The following is a 16,385-nucleotide window of genomic DNA, read 5'->3' on the forward strand; positions in this document are numbered from 1 at the left end:
GTGAGATTACCTCTTCGTAGGACTTTCAAACCACAGTTTGGCAAAGATGAGCAGCCGACACAGTGGCAGTACCATGCACAAGGTGGTTTATGCAGAACAGTCAGTACCCTGCTCAGGACCTTCCCTTCTTATCTAGTTCTCCCTAATTTTGAGTTACAGTCTAATGTGTAGTGTGGCTTCTCTCGTGGTCTTGTAGAATCATAGAATTGTTTTGGTTGTAAGAGACCTTTAAGATCATCAAGCCCAACAGTTAATGTAGCACCTAGCACTTTCTGATAGTCAGGCTTCTCCAGAAGAGCTTGTCTCTGCATTGGCAGTGAAGCTGTAAGCCGTGAAGACAATGTATGGTGAAATCCAGGTTATACAGACAGTTTTGCAGCAGTAACTGCCTTTTATTAGTTCTGTAATCTCAATCTTGCGGCATTGTTTTTCTCGTTATTTCTTTCACATAAGCCAGGACTGGCTGTTACAGGGTACTGCTGTTCTATGACAGCTCTTCAAAGTGTAGCCAAAAAAAAAAGGCAAAGCGGTAACAGAGATTTTCCTTGTAAATGTCACTCTGGTTAGACAGGGAATTAGATGATACAATTCTTTTCAATATTGCTCTGTTCTTACTTTGTAAAGGTATTGGGGCAGGTTCAGTTCTAGCCTAATTCTCTCGACTTAACTGGGGTGAACTTGGTCTGTTGAGAATTTAGTTAAATAGGAAAATTTTCAAGTTGTGGTTGTGAAATGCTGAAGAGGACTGAATTCCTTTTAAGCTGAATTGACAGGAGGTCTGTTTTTTTAAATTAAAAAAAAAAAGGTTGTCAAATTCCTTTTCAATTATACACATCTTGTTTGGACTGGTCATAGAGGTTTATTCCAAGTCCAGAGAGGCTGGAGAGGTACTTGGTTACTTTGTGCTATTCCAGCTTTCAGCAGTACTCACCAGCCGGGCTGAGCTTGGGAATTTGTCTAGGCACAACCTGGTGCCACTTCCTAGCGTTATTTCTTTTGGGGCAGATATTTTCCCAGCTTAGCCGTGTTCTCATTTTCCACTCCTCAGAAGAGACAAACAGAATCTCATTCCTGTTGCCTCCTAACCCAAAGTCGCGTGTGCCCTCATTGGAAGGCCAAGTTGTGTCACCAAAGAGGAAAAGGTCTTCAGTGTCTTGTGGTCTACACCTTTACCAGTGTGTACTCAGAATGCCTGCTGCCTAGTCCTCTTGAGGGGACGGATGGCATTATGTGGTGCTCCCTGCTGATGTGACTGGATTTGCTAATGAACTAAAACTTCGGTTTCCAAACCTCTGGGCCAACAGACCACTGTTAACTCTCATAATTTCTTTCAGACTATCAAAGCACCTTGCTGGCAATAGTCCCTGGGTGGGACTTTCAATGTGGTGGTGATTCTAATTGTAATTCCCGTGGGTTTGCAGAACACCCCAGAGGTCCGTGGGCCATAGTTTGGAGCTCACTTGTCTAGAATTAACACCTCATATGCAGAAGTCAGGGGGTAATCAAACAGAACAGGAGCAGAACTAACAAACATGTCTTTCTGTCTCCTGACTTGCCCTGTACTAACATCAATCCCCTTCCATCTTTTGTTGGCTGAAGCAGTGCTCCTCCCCTCTGCAGGACAACATTCCCATAGCTCAGCGCCGCCGCTTCACCCGCGTGGAAATGGCCCGGGTTCTGATGGAGCGCAATCAATACAAAGAGAGGCTGATGGAGCTCCAGGAGGCTGTCAGGTGGACAGAAATGATCAGGTGAGACTGGATGTTGGTGAACATTCCTATTTAGGACAGAACCTTGCCATGTTTGGCCTTGTGGTCAATCGAACCCCTACGAAGATACAGGTTGAGAAGTGCTGAAAATTTTCCAAACTGTAGATGCTTCTTTTCTAATACCTAATTCTTTCTCTCTTATTCCTGAACTTGGGCTGCAAATCTCGATTTGCCATCATTATTTGGAGACACTGGGCAGTTGTTTTTCTCACTTGTTTCTTGTGTGCTGATTAAGCTAGGAGGAGCTGTAGGAAGAGGGTTGCTTCTAATTACTGAGTTCTAAAGGCTATGGTTGAAGTGAATATAATGCTGGGCTTTGTAGTTACCAGACTAGTGTTGTGGCAATAACGTTGCAGGGAGTTGATAACACTTCAGATTGAACACACTTACTTGCACTTCATGTCAACATGGAAACATGAAGTGGTTGGGTGTACTTACATTAAAGACCAGTGCATGTCACTTCCTCTGTTGTGTTTTGGAACATGTTAGAATGAATTCTGAATTTTGACATGGCTTCCTTGATGGAAATGGCCTGCTGTTTGGCAAAAACTGCTAAAATTAACTTGATGGTTGGCAGAAACTGCTGAAATTAACTTGCTGCTTCTGTCTTTTTCCTTAGAGCTTCCCGTGAGCACCCATCCGTCCAGGAGAAAAAGAAATCCACCATTTGGCAGTTGTAAGTTCCTCGGTGGTTTGTATAAGATTAAGAAAAGGGGAAGCATTGCCATTTCTACTTTAGGGAGCAATTTAATAGACTCTGACATTAATGAAAGGTCAACTGAAAGTGTTGTTAGCTGAACCCTTTTGCCTTCAAGAGCTTTCTTTGTCCCTAGTGAAATTGAAATCAGATCTGAACATCCGCATTGGTTTTGTTTTACAAGCTGAAAAAGATCACGAGTACCCTTGACTTGAAACATACATACACTCATAATCAGTTTTAATAAAGGGCTGTTTTCAGAGGTATCTGTTTCTGGAAGCTAAAAGCACCTTATGTCATATAAACTGAGGAATTAGCTTTATGTTTGAAATAGGGCAGATTTCATCAAAGGCTTACAGCCCCTGATTGCGTACCTCTTGCTTCCCCTGTTGTGAATCTGTGGTGCGTTGTCTCCCCATGCACCTTTTCTCATATTTGTTGGCTTTTTTTCTGTCCCTAGCTTCAGCCGTCTGTTTAGCTCTTCCTCGAGTCCCCCACCAGCAAAGAGGACCTACCCATCGGTGAACATCCACTACAAGTCTCCAACAACAGCCGGGTTCAGCCAGCGTCGCAGTCACACCATGTGCCAGATCTCCTCCGGCAGCCGCACTTTGGAGTTCTTCCCTGAGGAGTGAGTCATGTGCTGTGTGCCAAGCCAGGTCCCCCTACAGCACTTGCAAATAGCAGCTTTTCTTAAACAAGCTATTTTCTGCTTTAAAAAAAGTCTATGTGGTGCTAATACGTTTCTGTCCTTGTGGTTTATCTCTGTGATCTTTCACTTATCAGTTACCAAGTGGATGGGCTCAGCAAATTTTGTCCTCCCAAACACATTGCTGCTGTGGCTTTCTAGGCCGTGATGGTTCATCTCAGCAGGGAATGCTGTAGGCTTGAGTTGGCCTCAGCCCTAGTTCTGCACTCGTATTTGCCGACTGCTTGATAGAATGAAGTAGGGCTTTTGTGGTAGAGCATGAAGGCAGCCTTGGGACAGTGGGATAGAGTGTCTTGCCCAACCCTGTTGACAAGGAGTTTAGGTGAAGAGAAAAGTTCTCTCAACAGCACATTTAGGTTACAATATTTGGTTTTAATCTTAAACATGCTAAAAAAGAGCCCCGAAGTGTTGTGACTCTATTCTTTATGTCTCTGACATGAAGGGAGGAAACTCTCCTGTGCTTTACTTGATTTCAAAATGCATGTGGTGTTCTATCATTACAAGGTTGTACGGTTTCATGGTTTTGGTATGTTATTGTGGAAGGACAGGGGAATGTGATGGTAAGGTATTATAACTTCTGCAATAAGAAGGATTTGTTGGAAAGGCGCTAGATCAGGAGAAGGGAGATTGTCTTTAGAAGGGTAAATTTGTATTTCATAGATACCCATGGCCTTTATTCTGTTCTTTTTATCTGATTACAATAGTCATTGTTTGGTGTCTGAGTGCTTTTCAGCAGTGCATTAAACAGCGTGACTACCCACTGTCAGAAACAGTTCTCTCATCTTCTCCCCAGGGGAGGAAGCATGTGCAAGGAAGTGTTCCGTTTTAGCAGGGGGTTGTTTTTATTCTAAGTATATATGTCAGTGTGTGTGTGTGTGTAGGGGATTTTGTTTTGGATTTTTTTGCTGATGTTGTTTGTACCTTGGAATTATACTTTAAAACCTATTGAGAGCTGGAACTGATATTCAAACAGCATTTGTTTATATTAAAACATATTTTAAGAGCTCACAGATCAATTTTTCTTTTAACCTTTGCCAGTGCAAAGCTGGAGTTGTTCTGTTGAAACCAGCAGTTTCATCAGCAGTTAGTGCATATTTTCCTTATCAGCAGAGAAAGCTTTAAAATGGAAAGATAAATAGTTGACTATAATGAAGAGGGGAAGAACTCAAAATGTCTTCCTGATCGAGACATTAGATCAGTAAATTATAACAGCTAAGCAAAAATTGGTGTAGTCTCATAGATTCATAGGTCTTATGGAAGGTTGATACCCTGTTTCTGAAGGGCTCTTGGAGCACTGAAGTGGAGATGACAATGATTTGGCCTGCCACGTCGCTCAGATCACAGGGAGTTAGAGATTAGAGTTGCCTATGTCTGCTTCTTAACAGAGTTTTTCTTTCTCTGATTTCCTGCATCTGTTTTCAAAAGTGGATTTGGTTTGCTTTGTGTTTCCTCCCCCTGCTATGGCAACACTCCCTTAACCTTCAGCTTCTGTTTTTAACCATAGATTGAGAAGTAATACTGCTGCTTCTCTCCCCAGTGATTGTACGTCCTCAGCACGTCGCGAGCAGAAACGGGAGCAGTACCGCCAGGTCCGGGAGCATGTGCGGAATGATGATGGGCGGTTGCAGGCCTGCGGCTGGAGCCTCCCTGCCAAGTACAAGCAGGTAGGGACCACTCTCCGGGAACATCATCCCTCAAAGTGAAACCAGCTAAGACCTAACTCTCCCACTGGTAACCTTAGCCTTAGGCCTTAAATATGTAATTTTGAGGTATCGTATGCATGTTTTATATGTATGGTACTTGTAGACACAGATCAAATTAATCTTTTCTGTATCATCTCCACCTAATGTAGGGGGCATTGCTCTGCATGAATGTGCTGAAGGAACCTAGCCTAAACCAGAAATAATTAAAATTCTTTCTCCAGAGTCCAGTACTAGTTTTTATTTTCTTTGTTATTATAATTGGACTTGAACATTAGATATTTCATTTATACTCTAGAGAACTTTACCAATCATTAGTATAAAAACCAAATGCAGGGCTTTTTGCTCCCACTTGAATCCAGCAGTAACGCAAAATCAAATGTCATCAGCCTCACTTGTTGGCCTATGACTCATTTAACTTGTCAAATACCACCTGAAAGGAAGGAGTCTCGCAGTGTGGCTTGAAAGTGGATAAGTTTCAGGCCATGATGGAAGGGAATGCCAGTGTTCTGATGGAGAATCCGTTAACTCTTTCTCCATCAGCAGTGCAGCTGACATAGCAGTATAGCTTCTGTTGACCATACATGGGGCACAGTATCATGGTGAGAGAGGCAGTCTCTTGGGTAGGCTGCTCCCATCCCTGTAAGAACTCTGTTTCATACAAGATGTGAGATGAAGCCTCAGCAGCACCCATTTCTGAGGCCAGTAGGTTTGGTTCTACCATATTGGTTACATGTCTCTTACCATAGCCTGGTGTTTACAGCCTTGTACTGTCTTTTTCGTCTTCTCTTCCCCCACAGCTGAGTCCCAATGGTGGTCAGGAAGACACCCGCATGAAAAATGTCCCCGTGCCTGTATATTGTCGCCCACTAGTAGAGAAGGACCCAACCATGAAGGTACATTGTCTCTGCATACCATTCCAGTCCAGAAAGGGGCCATGGAATAAGCAACGAATTTTGGTTGCTAACCGTGCAATTTTTAAAACAATATATATTTTTTTTACATTGTATATTCCAAGTTCTAGCTTCCGCTTCCTTTTTTGAATGGCGGTTTCCAGTGTATGTAGGGAAAAGTACCTCTTTCTGTAAGGACATAATTCTCAGCTGATTCTGGTTGCCAAGTCCCATGCTTCTGTCTTACATTTTACGCTTTTTTGACAGAACTCTTAAATAATATCAGCAACATTTTATGCTTATAAGGCCTTTGCTAAGAGTCCTTAGAGCATAATACAAAACAATATAAAAATTCATGAAAACAAGCGGGTGAAAGTAAAAATGCATTTCATTGCTCTTTTTTTAGATTCCACTGTTGACTGGGATTCACTGGTAACAGGCCAAAATTATTTAGAACAAATTTTTGTGAACCTGTATCTATCAATACTGGAATATTTTGAGTAGAATTGCGGTTGAGAATAGATGGTCATCTCTCTCCAGGTAGCACTTTTATCTGATATAACTAGTTGTTTTGAAATAGGCAGTTTGTCATTAACTTCATTCAGAGGTGATTTTTAGATGTCATTCTGATGTTAAGTTGTAGGAAAACTCTTATGCTGTTGGTTCTTTCTAGAATATTGGTGTGCTCTTTGAATAGTATTCTGTTCAGCATCTTTCCTTTATCATTTTGGATAAATCCAGTATTTGTTTCTGTAGTCCTGTTCCCAATATTCTAAAATCCTAAAAAATCCTAAAAAATCTATCCGGAAATAGCTCATAGGAGGTTAGCTAAATCTGATTTCAGAAGATGTGCAGTGTGCTTCTTTCACCCTACACTTGTTACGTAGAGAACTAAACCAGCAGATTTTTTTTTCCTTCACTTTTTATTGTCTTTGTTCTTTACATAGCTTTCTAAGATCAGACAAACACGGATTTTTTTTGGCAGAGGAGTGTGTGAGGAAGCAGAAGAGTGCAAGGGGTGGGAGGGGGACGAGGAACAGGAGTGCACTGAATGTGTATCCTCAGCCAAGCAGTCACTGTTGATTTTAGTTAAGCACTCATGCTTATTGTACCCTGAGCTAGTAACATCTGCCGTGTCCTGCTTGCTTTGCTACCATGATTTAGGAACCCCAGAGTCAGAAGAACTGAGGACATTTCCGAAGCCTGTTTTCAGTTATGCATCTGATTTATTATTTTTATTTTCTTTAAATCTGTTAGTCACATCTGTTAAAAAAAACAGTGAGTTTCTGCTAGGTTACAGAGAACCTTTACCTTACCTACATCAAATCTGACTATGTCATCTAGTAGAAATAAAGAACTAAATATTTCAGGTGTTTGACATGTGTCCACAGTTCTCTACAAAGGTGCCTGAATTGAAAGAGACCTTGGAGCCTCCAGAATTCTTAGTTTAAGATTCCTGTTTCTGTTACTTAGCTATGGTGTGCAGCTGGAGTCAATCTCATGGGATGGAGACCTTTGGAGCAGGAGCCTGGGAATGGGCAGAAGTTGGATCCTGGACGTGATCCCCTCACCTGTGATAGGGAAGTGGAAGGCGAGAACAACAAAAGTAATCATACATCTCCTGAAAAGAAGAAGGTCAGAAAAGAAAATTGATTTTTTTTTTCTTCCCTCCAGTGTTTTTTCTCATTCCATCCCTGACATGACCCCTCTCTCAATAACTCTGTACTGTGCTGTATCGTGCTCTAGCTTGTACTTCTGAGACATCATCTTGTGGGGCAGTGTTGTGGTGGTTTGGCTCTTCAGTAACTTTTCTGTGTGATTTCGGATAAACCATTCAGGATAAAATTTTCCAACTTCTGCTTTTGAAACGTTCAGAATTTTGAAAAAATTTGTACTAATAAGTGTAATAAATTACTTTGCCTGGTGAGGTTGGTAGGAAGATTATGGAGTCCCCGTCATTGTGAATTAAAAGACAAAAAACCAGGCAAACCTTCGTTAAAAAGAACATAGACATAGCAGAGTCCATGAGTACACTTGGTTCAGAAGGTTTATTCCAGCTCTGTTTTTCAGTAGTCTTAAGTGGCTTTTTTGTTAAGAACCAAGCTATAGTTTGCAGATAATAATACAACGCTTTATCCTTTCTGGTTCGTGGGGTTGTTTTCCACAGCTGTCTTACACTGATGCCCTGTAGTCTTCTGAGACCAGCTTGCTTAAGCCGGTCAAGGTTGAGTGCACCCCAGCTCCATGGTATTGTCTAAAGTGAACGTTCACTGATACATTAGTCAGACATCTCAGAAGAGAAATGAGTGGCCAAGCTCCTCTTGCCCTAAGGAGCCAGATAGGCTCTTTGGCCAGTGTTCCAGACACTAGTGCGGCAACGTGAATGAAATTTGCATAGCTCATATTGTTTATTTGCATCAGCTAGGAAGATGCTTGGTTTTTTGAAGCCAGCATTGTGGTATTGTGGCCAAGAAGGCCAATGGCATCCTGGGGTGCATCAGGAAGAGTGTGACCATCAGGTCAAGGGAGGACATCCTGCCCCTCTGCTCTGCCCTGGGGAGGCCCCACCTGGAGTACTGTGTGCAGTTCTGGGCTCCCCAGTTCAAGAAGGACAGGCAACTGCTGGAGAGGGTACAGCAGAGGACTACAAAGATGATTAGGGGACTGGAGCATCTCTCTTATAAGGAAAGGCTGAGGGACTTGGGTCTCCTTAGTCTGGAGAAGGGAAGACTGAGGGGGGAATCTGATCAACGCCTATAAATACTTAAAGGGTGGGTGTCAAGATGAAGTCTTTTTTCAGTGGTGCCCAGAGACAGGACAAGAGGAAAAGGGCACAAACTTGAACATAAGAAGTTCCACCTAAACATGAGGAGGAACTTCTTCACTTTGAGGGTGTCAGAGCCCTGGAATAGGCTGCCCAGAGAGGTGGTGGAGTCTCCTTCTCTGGAGACATTCAAAACGTGCCTGGACACGTTCCTGTGCAACCTGCTCTGGGTGGACATGCTTTGGCAGGAGGTTGGACTGGATGATCTCCAGAGGTCCCTTCCAACCCCATATCATTCTGTGATTCTGTGATTTGCATGTGTAAATGTTGCCACGCACTAATACGCTCAGTCTGATCTGAGAGGAGCTCTGATTCTGCCCATGTGTTCACTCTTCTGAAGGCAAAGGAGCTTCATGAAATGGATGCCACCTCCAGTCGTGTCTGGATACTCACTAGTACGCTGTCCACAAGTAAAGTTGTAATTATTGATGCCAATCAGCCTGGCACAGTGGTGGACCAGTTCACTGTCTGCAATGCTCATGTGCTCTGCATCTCCAGCATCCCTGGTAAGTGGGGCCCAGGCACTGGCTGTGATCTGCACAGGGTCACCTGCTCCACTGAGGAGTGATAAATGTAGTGTCCTCACTTCAGAACTAATCCTTGGACCCTGCTGCATTCTGGAATTGTCCCTCAAAACCATAACTCAGATCTGGCTTTCTTGTAGGACCTTTCTGTGGAGATATCCCTCACTGTTGAACATTTAGTAAGTTGTTCCTTTGCGACATAAAGGATGGTTCTGGGAGCAAGAGTGAGCCTTGCCCAGGTTTGGGAGGGCTCAGTAGCTGGCCTGGATGTTGGTGCTAGGGATGAGGGGATTGGCCATGATGTTGACTGGTGCTGTGGTTCCTCCCCAGGGTAGTGAACCCTGATATGGTTACCTCAGGAGTACTGCTACATTTAAATTTGTGGTGACATCTAAATTTATGGTAGAATCTGTTCTTTGCCCTTCAGCGGCCAGTGAGAGTGATTATCCTCCAGGCGAGATCTTTCTGGAGGGAGATATAAATCCTGAAGAGTCATCTGGAACAGATGGTGTCTTGGCAGGAATCACTCTGGTGGGCTGTGCGACCCGATGCAATGTGCCACGAAGCAACTGTTCCTCACGTGGTGACACACCTGTGCTGGACAAGGGACAGAGTGAGTTTTGGGACATAAAACTTAATGGTAGTTCAATTATAGCTAGTACCATATGAGCTTACCATCTTACAGCTGCATCCTCGTGTCCCTGAGTTAACAACTTCAGAAGCCTCAAGAAGTTTCTTAATGTGGTACAGGAAGACCAAAGGCCCTTTTGGTACATTTCTCTTTAGAGCCCTTCTTTTCTCTCTGAGAGATCCACATCCTGCAGCCTGGTTGCAGGGGTCATATAGCAGAGTATTTTGGACAGGTAATGTTTGCCCTGCTACAGTTGCTTCTGTTCTCATTGCTTTCTTTTCTGAACAATGCCTTCTTGTGAAGTCAATTAAGCCCATATGAAAACCATAATGGTGCCCTTGCTGACTCCATACTGCAGCGTGCAGCCCTGGAGAACTGCTGATGTTTTGCTAGTCACAGATTGTGCATACTTTAAAATAGCCTCTGTTCCCCATCCAAGCAGAAAACACTGGGTGAGCTGCTGTGGTGCAGGCTCAGGGCTTGATTGAATTTGGCAAGGAAAGATAAATTAAAAAATTGACAGCCTGATTTCTGTATCGCTGACTTACCAGCTCCAGTACACCTCACACTGTTTTTTGTCTTTTAGGTGAGGTGGCTGCTGTCTGCAATGGGAAGATCAACCAGTCCCAGTCTACTGAGGAGGCAACAGAAGCTACGGAGGTACCTGAGAACAGTACAAGCGAGGCAGAGCCTGCTCAGGCCCGACCTGGGCCACTCACGGAGCACGTGTTCACAGATCCAGTCCCTGCACCCGCACCTTTTACACAGAATGGGTAGGCAGTCTAGGGCCAAAGTGCCAGTTCAGTTATTTATAAGCTCTGTTTTCATAGGCTTTTTGATATGAGAACCAGCCTGATAGTCTGATAAAGTGTCAAACTTTTTTTGTGCCCAAAACCAAAACTGTCAAACAGTTTTGTGCCCAAATAGTATTACAGGTGGGATGACAGGGAGAGAAAGAAAGGAAATGAAAATAAACATAGTTCAGCCTGCAGCAGACTCTGTCCGCTGTTTAAGTGCAAGTATTTGATCTCTCAGTATGAATTGAAACCTGCTGTTAAGACAGATCTTCCAAAGTACACGTACACTTAATGTTCTTACTGAAGGAGCTTATTAATTCATGTGTAAAAATGGTGATTGATTTATTCTAGTAGTACCTCTAACGTGCTGTAAAGATAATGGAGAAAGCATATTCATCACCCAAAAATTCTTAAGACAAATGAGTCTGTTGTGATGGCCTGAGGAGCAAGGTGGAAGTCTTGGATAGAAATTGTTACTAAATTACCAAGTTGTTCTAAGTTGTTTCTGCAGAAATTGGAAATGAACAGAGAAAATATTGTTTATGTAATAGTACTGCCAAACACTAAGTTAAGTTCTATAAATTTGAAGTACTTGCTATTTGTATTGGTGGGGAAAAAAGGAAGTTTTGCAGATTCAGGAATCAAGCAATTAAAAAACACTGAGAAGAAAGTGATTGTGTATACAAGGGCCCTTGTCTGCTTGTGAATGCCAGACTGTGAGCGTAGATGAGCATTCTGTGCGTTGCTGCTACTAAAGTCTCTAACAGCGTTCTTTTGCCTCTTCAGGGAGAATGGGCAGCTGAAGACAGAGTCGAGCACAACACTGGCAGATCAGGAGCTGAATGGGGATGCCGCTGGGACTTGCACCAGTGCTGCCCCCACCATGTGGCTGGGAGCACAGAACGGCTGGTAGGTTCCCCTTGGGCTGGCAGATTTCCCTGTCACCTCCGTTCTCTGGGCTCCGCTTTTCATGTCCACACACCTTTAGTTCACTTCTTGTTTCTGGAGTAGATTTTCATTGTTTGTTGTTGTTCTGAGCCCTCAGCTCATCATAGGCAGAGGGCTTCAACCTCACTTACCTAACCTCCACCTTTCCTACTAGAAGAAAAGACTCGAGCCTAGTCAGGCCGAAGGTGTGGGGCCTTGTTGCTAACCTTCCCTGTTTTTCCTTTCTCACAGGCTTTATGTGCACTCGGCTGTATCCAACTGGAAGAAGTGTCTGCACTCGATAAAGCTGAAGGACTCTGTACTGAGTCTAGTGTAAGTGTGCATGCCAAGGGACGCTGAAAGAGAAGGTTCAGTTCCTAAGTGATATTTAAACGGGGGTGGCAGCTCTTTGTCAGTCATCTTTTCCTTTGCTCTTCTAAGTGCCTTGTTTTATGAGGAAGGTTTCCCAAGGTTTTGGGTATTGGAAAGCCTCATACTGAGCTGTATTCCTAGTCAAATGCAGACCTGACCCAATTCAGTGAAGAAGGTACTAAATGAGATTAGCAGTATCAGGAGGAAATAACAGGGAGGAGAAAGGCAAAATTTCACTGGGGTGTAAATTATGTGAAATTTGTTGAAATTGGTGGAGTTTATAGTGTGAAGGAGAAGTTAACCTCAATAAGAAATATATGGATGATCTTACTGCAACGAAGGTAAAAGGTGTGACCCTCGGCCCTTGCGGTATGTTCCTGCAAGCGCTAAATTGAATGGGAATTGTAGAGAGAACATAAAGATGGTGTGTGTGGATGGCATAAAGGATTTGTTAGTCCATTCTTTCTACAGACTTTTAAAAGTATTTGCTTTTCTGTGATTTCAGGCATGTGAAAGGGAGGGTGCTTGTTGCTCTGGCAGATGGAACACTAGCCATATTCCACCGGGGAGAAGGTAAGAATCAATGTAATAAGAGAAAACCAAACGTGGCTGAAAGTATAGCAATGGATTAAACGTTATTCTGGGTCAAGAAGGAAAGGTGCTGGCTTGCCAGAGCACAAACATATGGTTAAAATGCATATAGCTATTAATACACATGTAATCCTTATCCTAAAACATCTAAGGCATACTTTAACACCATTTCCTGAGCTTTTCTGAACAAAACCATGTGTGTGTGTATGTTCTCTGTAGCACATGTGGAGTAAATGCAACACTTTTAGGAATACATACACAGTTGTTTGAGGCATGCTTGTTAAATTTAATGCGTTTGGGCCATACTGGTGTTCCTGTGCGTTCACAAATCAACTGTAACAGGGAATGCACAGCTCAGGCTGTACCCAAGCAGATTATCTGTGCAGTTGCAAATAGGCCTGCTGCTTCCCAGAGAAGCTGGACCCAGTATAGGTAGTGGAATTGATCACTCCATACACAGCAGGCAGAGCTGGGATTCTCTGCAAGTCTGGAAATCTCAAACAAATGGTGCCTTTGCATTGCACTTGGTCAGTTTTTCTTGTTGCAAAAAAGAGATATCTGAGTAATCTGACATACCTTAATCTTGTCACTTCAAGATATTTTTTGAATTCTGTGTTTCTTATCCTCTTCACTATTGTAGGTTTTGTTTCCCTGTGACTTGAGCAGTTCCTGAGCTATGTTCATACCTGAAAGCACATGCTGACTCTGACTAATGTTTGCATATTAAGAACTTAGTTATTCTTTGAGTAGCAGTTTATCCAGCAAGCTGAAATACAGAGAATTCTGGGTTTGTGCAATCTAAATTTTGATTCAGCCTTTGTCATGAGTTCAAGCCTGACCATTGACACATAAAAATTGTTCCCATCGGAAATAGGATAAAGCTTCATGACATAGAGGCCACTTGTCTGTGACGGACACAGTATCTGCCTGGTTAGTTTGAAAATAGGCATGAGAGAAGGGAGGTTGATTCCTCATCCTGTGTTTGACACTTTGGGGAAATTATGTTGTCCGTCTGTGATATGAAGGAGCCTCACCACAAGGTCCATTTCCTTTTAAGTTTCCTCATAGTCTTCTTAGTCTTCTTCCCCTGCTATTTTTGTTGCACTTGTTAGAGAAGCCTGTTCACTTCATTACAATAAAAGGATGTTTAAATTAGCCTGATTTGGAGAGCTTGCAGCCCACCAAACTAAACGTTATTGTCATGCGTTTTGTAAGTATAAGGTTGTGCCTGTACTAGGGGTTCATGGGAAGTTCCCAGATGTAAACAAAATGAGCATTTGAGTATTAGCTAAGCTTATATACCTAGATATACATGGAAAAGTAGGTGATTTTATTGTATACTGACGTGTGGTGAAGGAGATGCATCTTTCCACACTTGTTTTTCACCTTAGATGGTCAGTGGGATCTCAGTAATTACCATCTAATGGACCTCGGTCACACTCACCATTCCATCCGCTGCATGGCTGTTGTGTATGATAGAGTCTGGTGTGGCTACAAGAACAAAATCCATGTTATCCAGCCTAAGACAATGCAGATTGAGGTAAGAGAGCACATGTGTGTGTATGCATGCACATGTTTGTGGTGTACTTAATCTTATAACTTTCTGCTGCAGTGTATGGAAATGCAGAACCTTTGTATTGTCATTGCTGGCTGTAGGACCCAAACTGTCAATTTGGCTCATGTTATGACTCACTCTGCCAGGGGAGTATTTATTCCTTCCTCCCTTTGCAGAGGTTAAATCTTTAGATAAGTCTAAACTGAGCACTTTCTATGCCTTTACTAGTGAGTCTGTGAGGCCAGGAACTGTACAAATGTATGTATGTGCTTTACAGCTACCCTTCATATATGGTCTAAGACTTCTCCATCTGTAGGCAATGTGGCACAAAGGAAGTGTTAGCAAGCCCCAGTGATCCCACTTGTCTAATAAAATGACGTTTAGAGCCTTTTGGTTGAAATTCAGTAGAGCAGTGTTGGTACAAACCAATTTAACAGTGCTTGGAATAATTCTAATCAAAGGGAGAAGTGCTGAATCTGACATTCACATCAGTGAGCCAACACAGTTTGATCTTTGGAATTTATGCTGGAGTTATGTGTTTTCTTTTTCTACCAAGCACATTGAAACTCTTGGTTTCTAAATGTTCTTGCTCTTGAAGTGGTCTGCAAAGACTGTAAACTTTGCAGAGCAGCTATACAACTCATTATTTCAAGCAAGGGTTTTTCTGTATACCATAGTGAACTTCTGAGGTCAGCTAGCATTAACATATTTTCTGCAAGAGCTTTGAAACCCAAGCAAGTGATGTCAGTTGAGGAAAATGGAGTATGTGTGTAGATAATTGCAAACCTTTTGTGAACTCACCTTGGTCCACCTATTTGGCATTTCAGAAATCCTTTGACGCCCACCCTCGGCGGGAGAGTCAGGTGCGACAGCTGGCATGGATTGGAGATGGAGTATGGGTTTCTATCCGCTTGGACTCCACTCTGAGGCTTTACCATGCCCACAGCCATCAACATCTGCAAGATGTCGACATTGAGCCTTATGTCAGCAAGATGCTAGGTGAGGCAGTAGGGACTGTCAGTAAATGGTCTGTTGCTTCCTGAGATCAGAGGGAAATAAAAATTCATTAGCAGACCTTGCCCGAAGTCATAACTGACTCTCCAATTCTTATGCATTCTTACTAGGCACTGGAAAGCTGGGCTTCTCATTCGTGCGGATTACAGCCCTGCTCATCGCTGGCAACCGCCTCTGGGTAGGGACAGGGAATGGTGTTGTCATCTCCATTCCATTGACTGAGAGTAAGTGACATTTATTGGAGATACTTCTGTGTACCTCCCTTTTGCATGTCATTTGTGTAGCATGGCAGATGGCTCTGGCAGGCTAATGCTTTCCAGACATTTTTACTCTGAACCTGACACATCTTTGATCATAGCAGTGTTCAGAGAGGGGAGCCCTGAGTATGAGCAACCCTGAACTTGGTTTAACTCTTCCTTATTAAGGAATTAAGTGTTCAGTTGAAGGGATTTAACCTGTTTATAGATATTTGCTTCTGCCCCTTTCAGTTCAGCTGAAGCCATTTCCTTCTTGGGGGACCAATGACATCTCTACCATCTGTAGAGTCTTCTTTTTTTGAGCATGACCTTGACAGAGCAGACTGATGTGAACTGATTCTGTAGCTACTGGAAAGCAGGAGAAACAAAGCTTTGGGAATTGTAGTAAGTCTCCAAAAAGAGACCATGGGATGAGAAGTCACCAGGAAGATCTCTCTGGAAATTTTGGTTTGGCATAGACATCTAAATGTCTCAGTAACAGTATTTTCCAGACACTGACCTTAGAAAAGCTTCATTTACTCAAATTAGGGCTCAGCTATATCAGTCAAGTAGAAATCAGTATCCTACGCCAAATCCAACCTGGTGAGAAAACCCAGCAGTAGTAGTTAATAGGTGCATCTCTGGAGCTAGAAGCTCAGTCAAAGCTCTTAGTAATCCTGTTCTGTATCTGCTAGTAAGCATCTAATTTTGCAGGTGTGTTCCAGATTATAATGGGGGAGTAGGATTTGAGGCTGATTACACTTGCTTTCAACAGGAAGCAGCCAAATTTACATTTTCTCACCACTGCTAGCAGGAAATCGAGAAGCAAATGGCTCTTGTATCAGAGGAGCAAACCTGTTGTAATCCTCCTGGAAGTCAGGGCTGAGATGGTCTCCTCTAAGACTAGTGGAGCTGGATGTGCCCAGGGCTGACTCCAGGAAGCCAGTGACACAGTTGTCTTTGCGCACTGCATTCTCGGTCTCATTTCTGAATCCCTGTTTTGATGCCCATTCCTTCTTGGTGCTACTGTCCTAATTCTGAGTTAAGCTTGTTCCCTGCTGTAAACCACCTGCACTATCTTTTGGTATTTTTGTAAAACGTGGTAAGCAATGAGGTCTCACTAGAAAGTTTAGCAATGGATCCTTG

At 43.0% G+C, this 16,385-nt stretch overlaps 1 protein-coding gene across 1 annotated transcript in view; it reads left to right on the forward strand.

The window, feature by feature from the left end:
* Positions 1-16,385, forward strand: part of MAPK8IP3 (mitogen-activated protein kinase 8 interacting protein 3) — a 77,373-nt gene that overhangs the window by 57,537 nt on the left and 3,451 nt on the right. The window contains 15 exon segments of the mRNA XM_074158685.1: positions 1,621-1,751; positions 2,389-2,445; positions 2,927-3,097; positions 4,713-4,839; positions 5,676-5,771; positions 7,242-7,403; positions 8,933-9,098; positions 9,544-9,729; positions 10,334-10,527; positions 11,335-11,453; positions 11,724-11,804; positions 12,349-12,416; positions 13,826-13,974; positions 14,817-14,988; positions 15,114-15,227. Coding sequence (XP_074014786.1) covers positions 1,621-1,751; positions 2,389-2,445; positions 2,927-3,097; positions 4,713-4,839; positions 5,676-5,771; positions 7,242-7,403; positions 8,933-9,098; positions 9,544-9,729; positions 10,334-10,527; positions 11,335-11,453; positions 11,724-11,804; positions 12,349-12,416; positions 13,826-13,974; positions 14,817-14,988; positions 15,114-15,227 — 1,993 coding nt within the window.

The sequence above is a fragment of the Numenius arquata genome, chromosome 14 (assembly GCF_964106895.1).
Source record: "Numenius arquata chromosome 14, bNumArq3.hap1.1, whole genome shotgun sequence".
NCBI lineage: Eukaryota > Metazoa > Chordata > Aves > Charadriiformes > Scolopacidae > Numenius > Numenius arquata.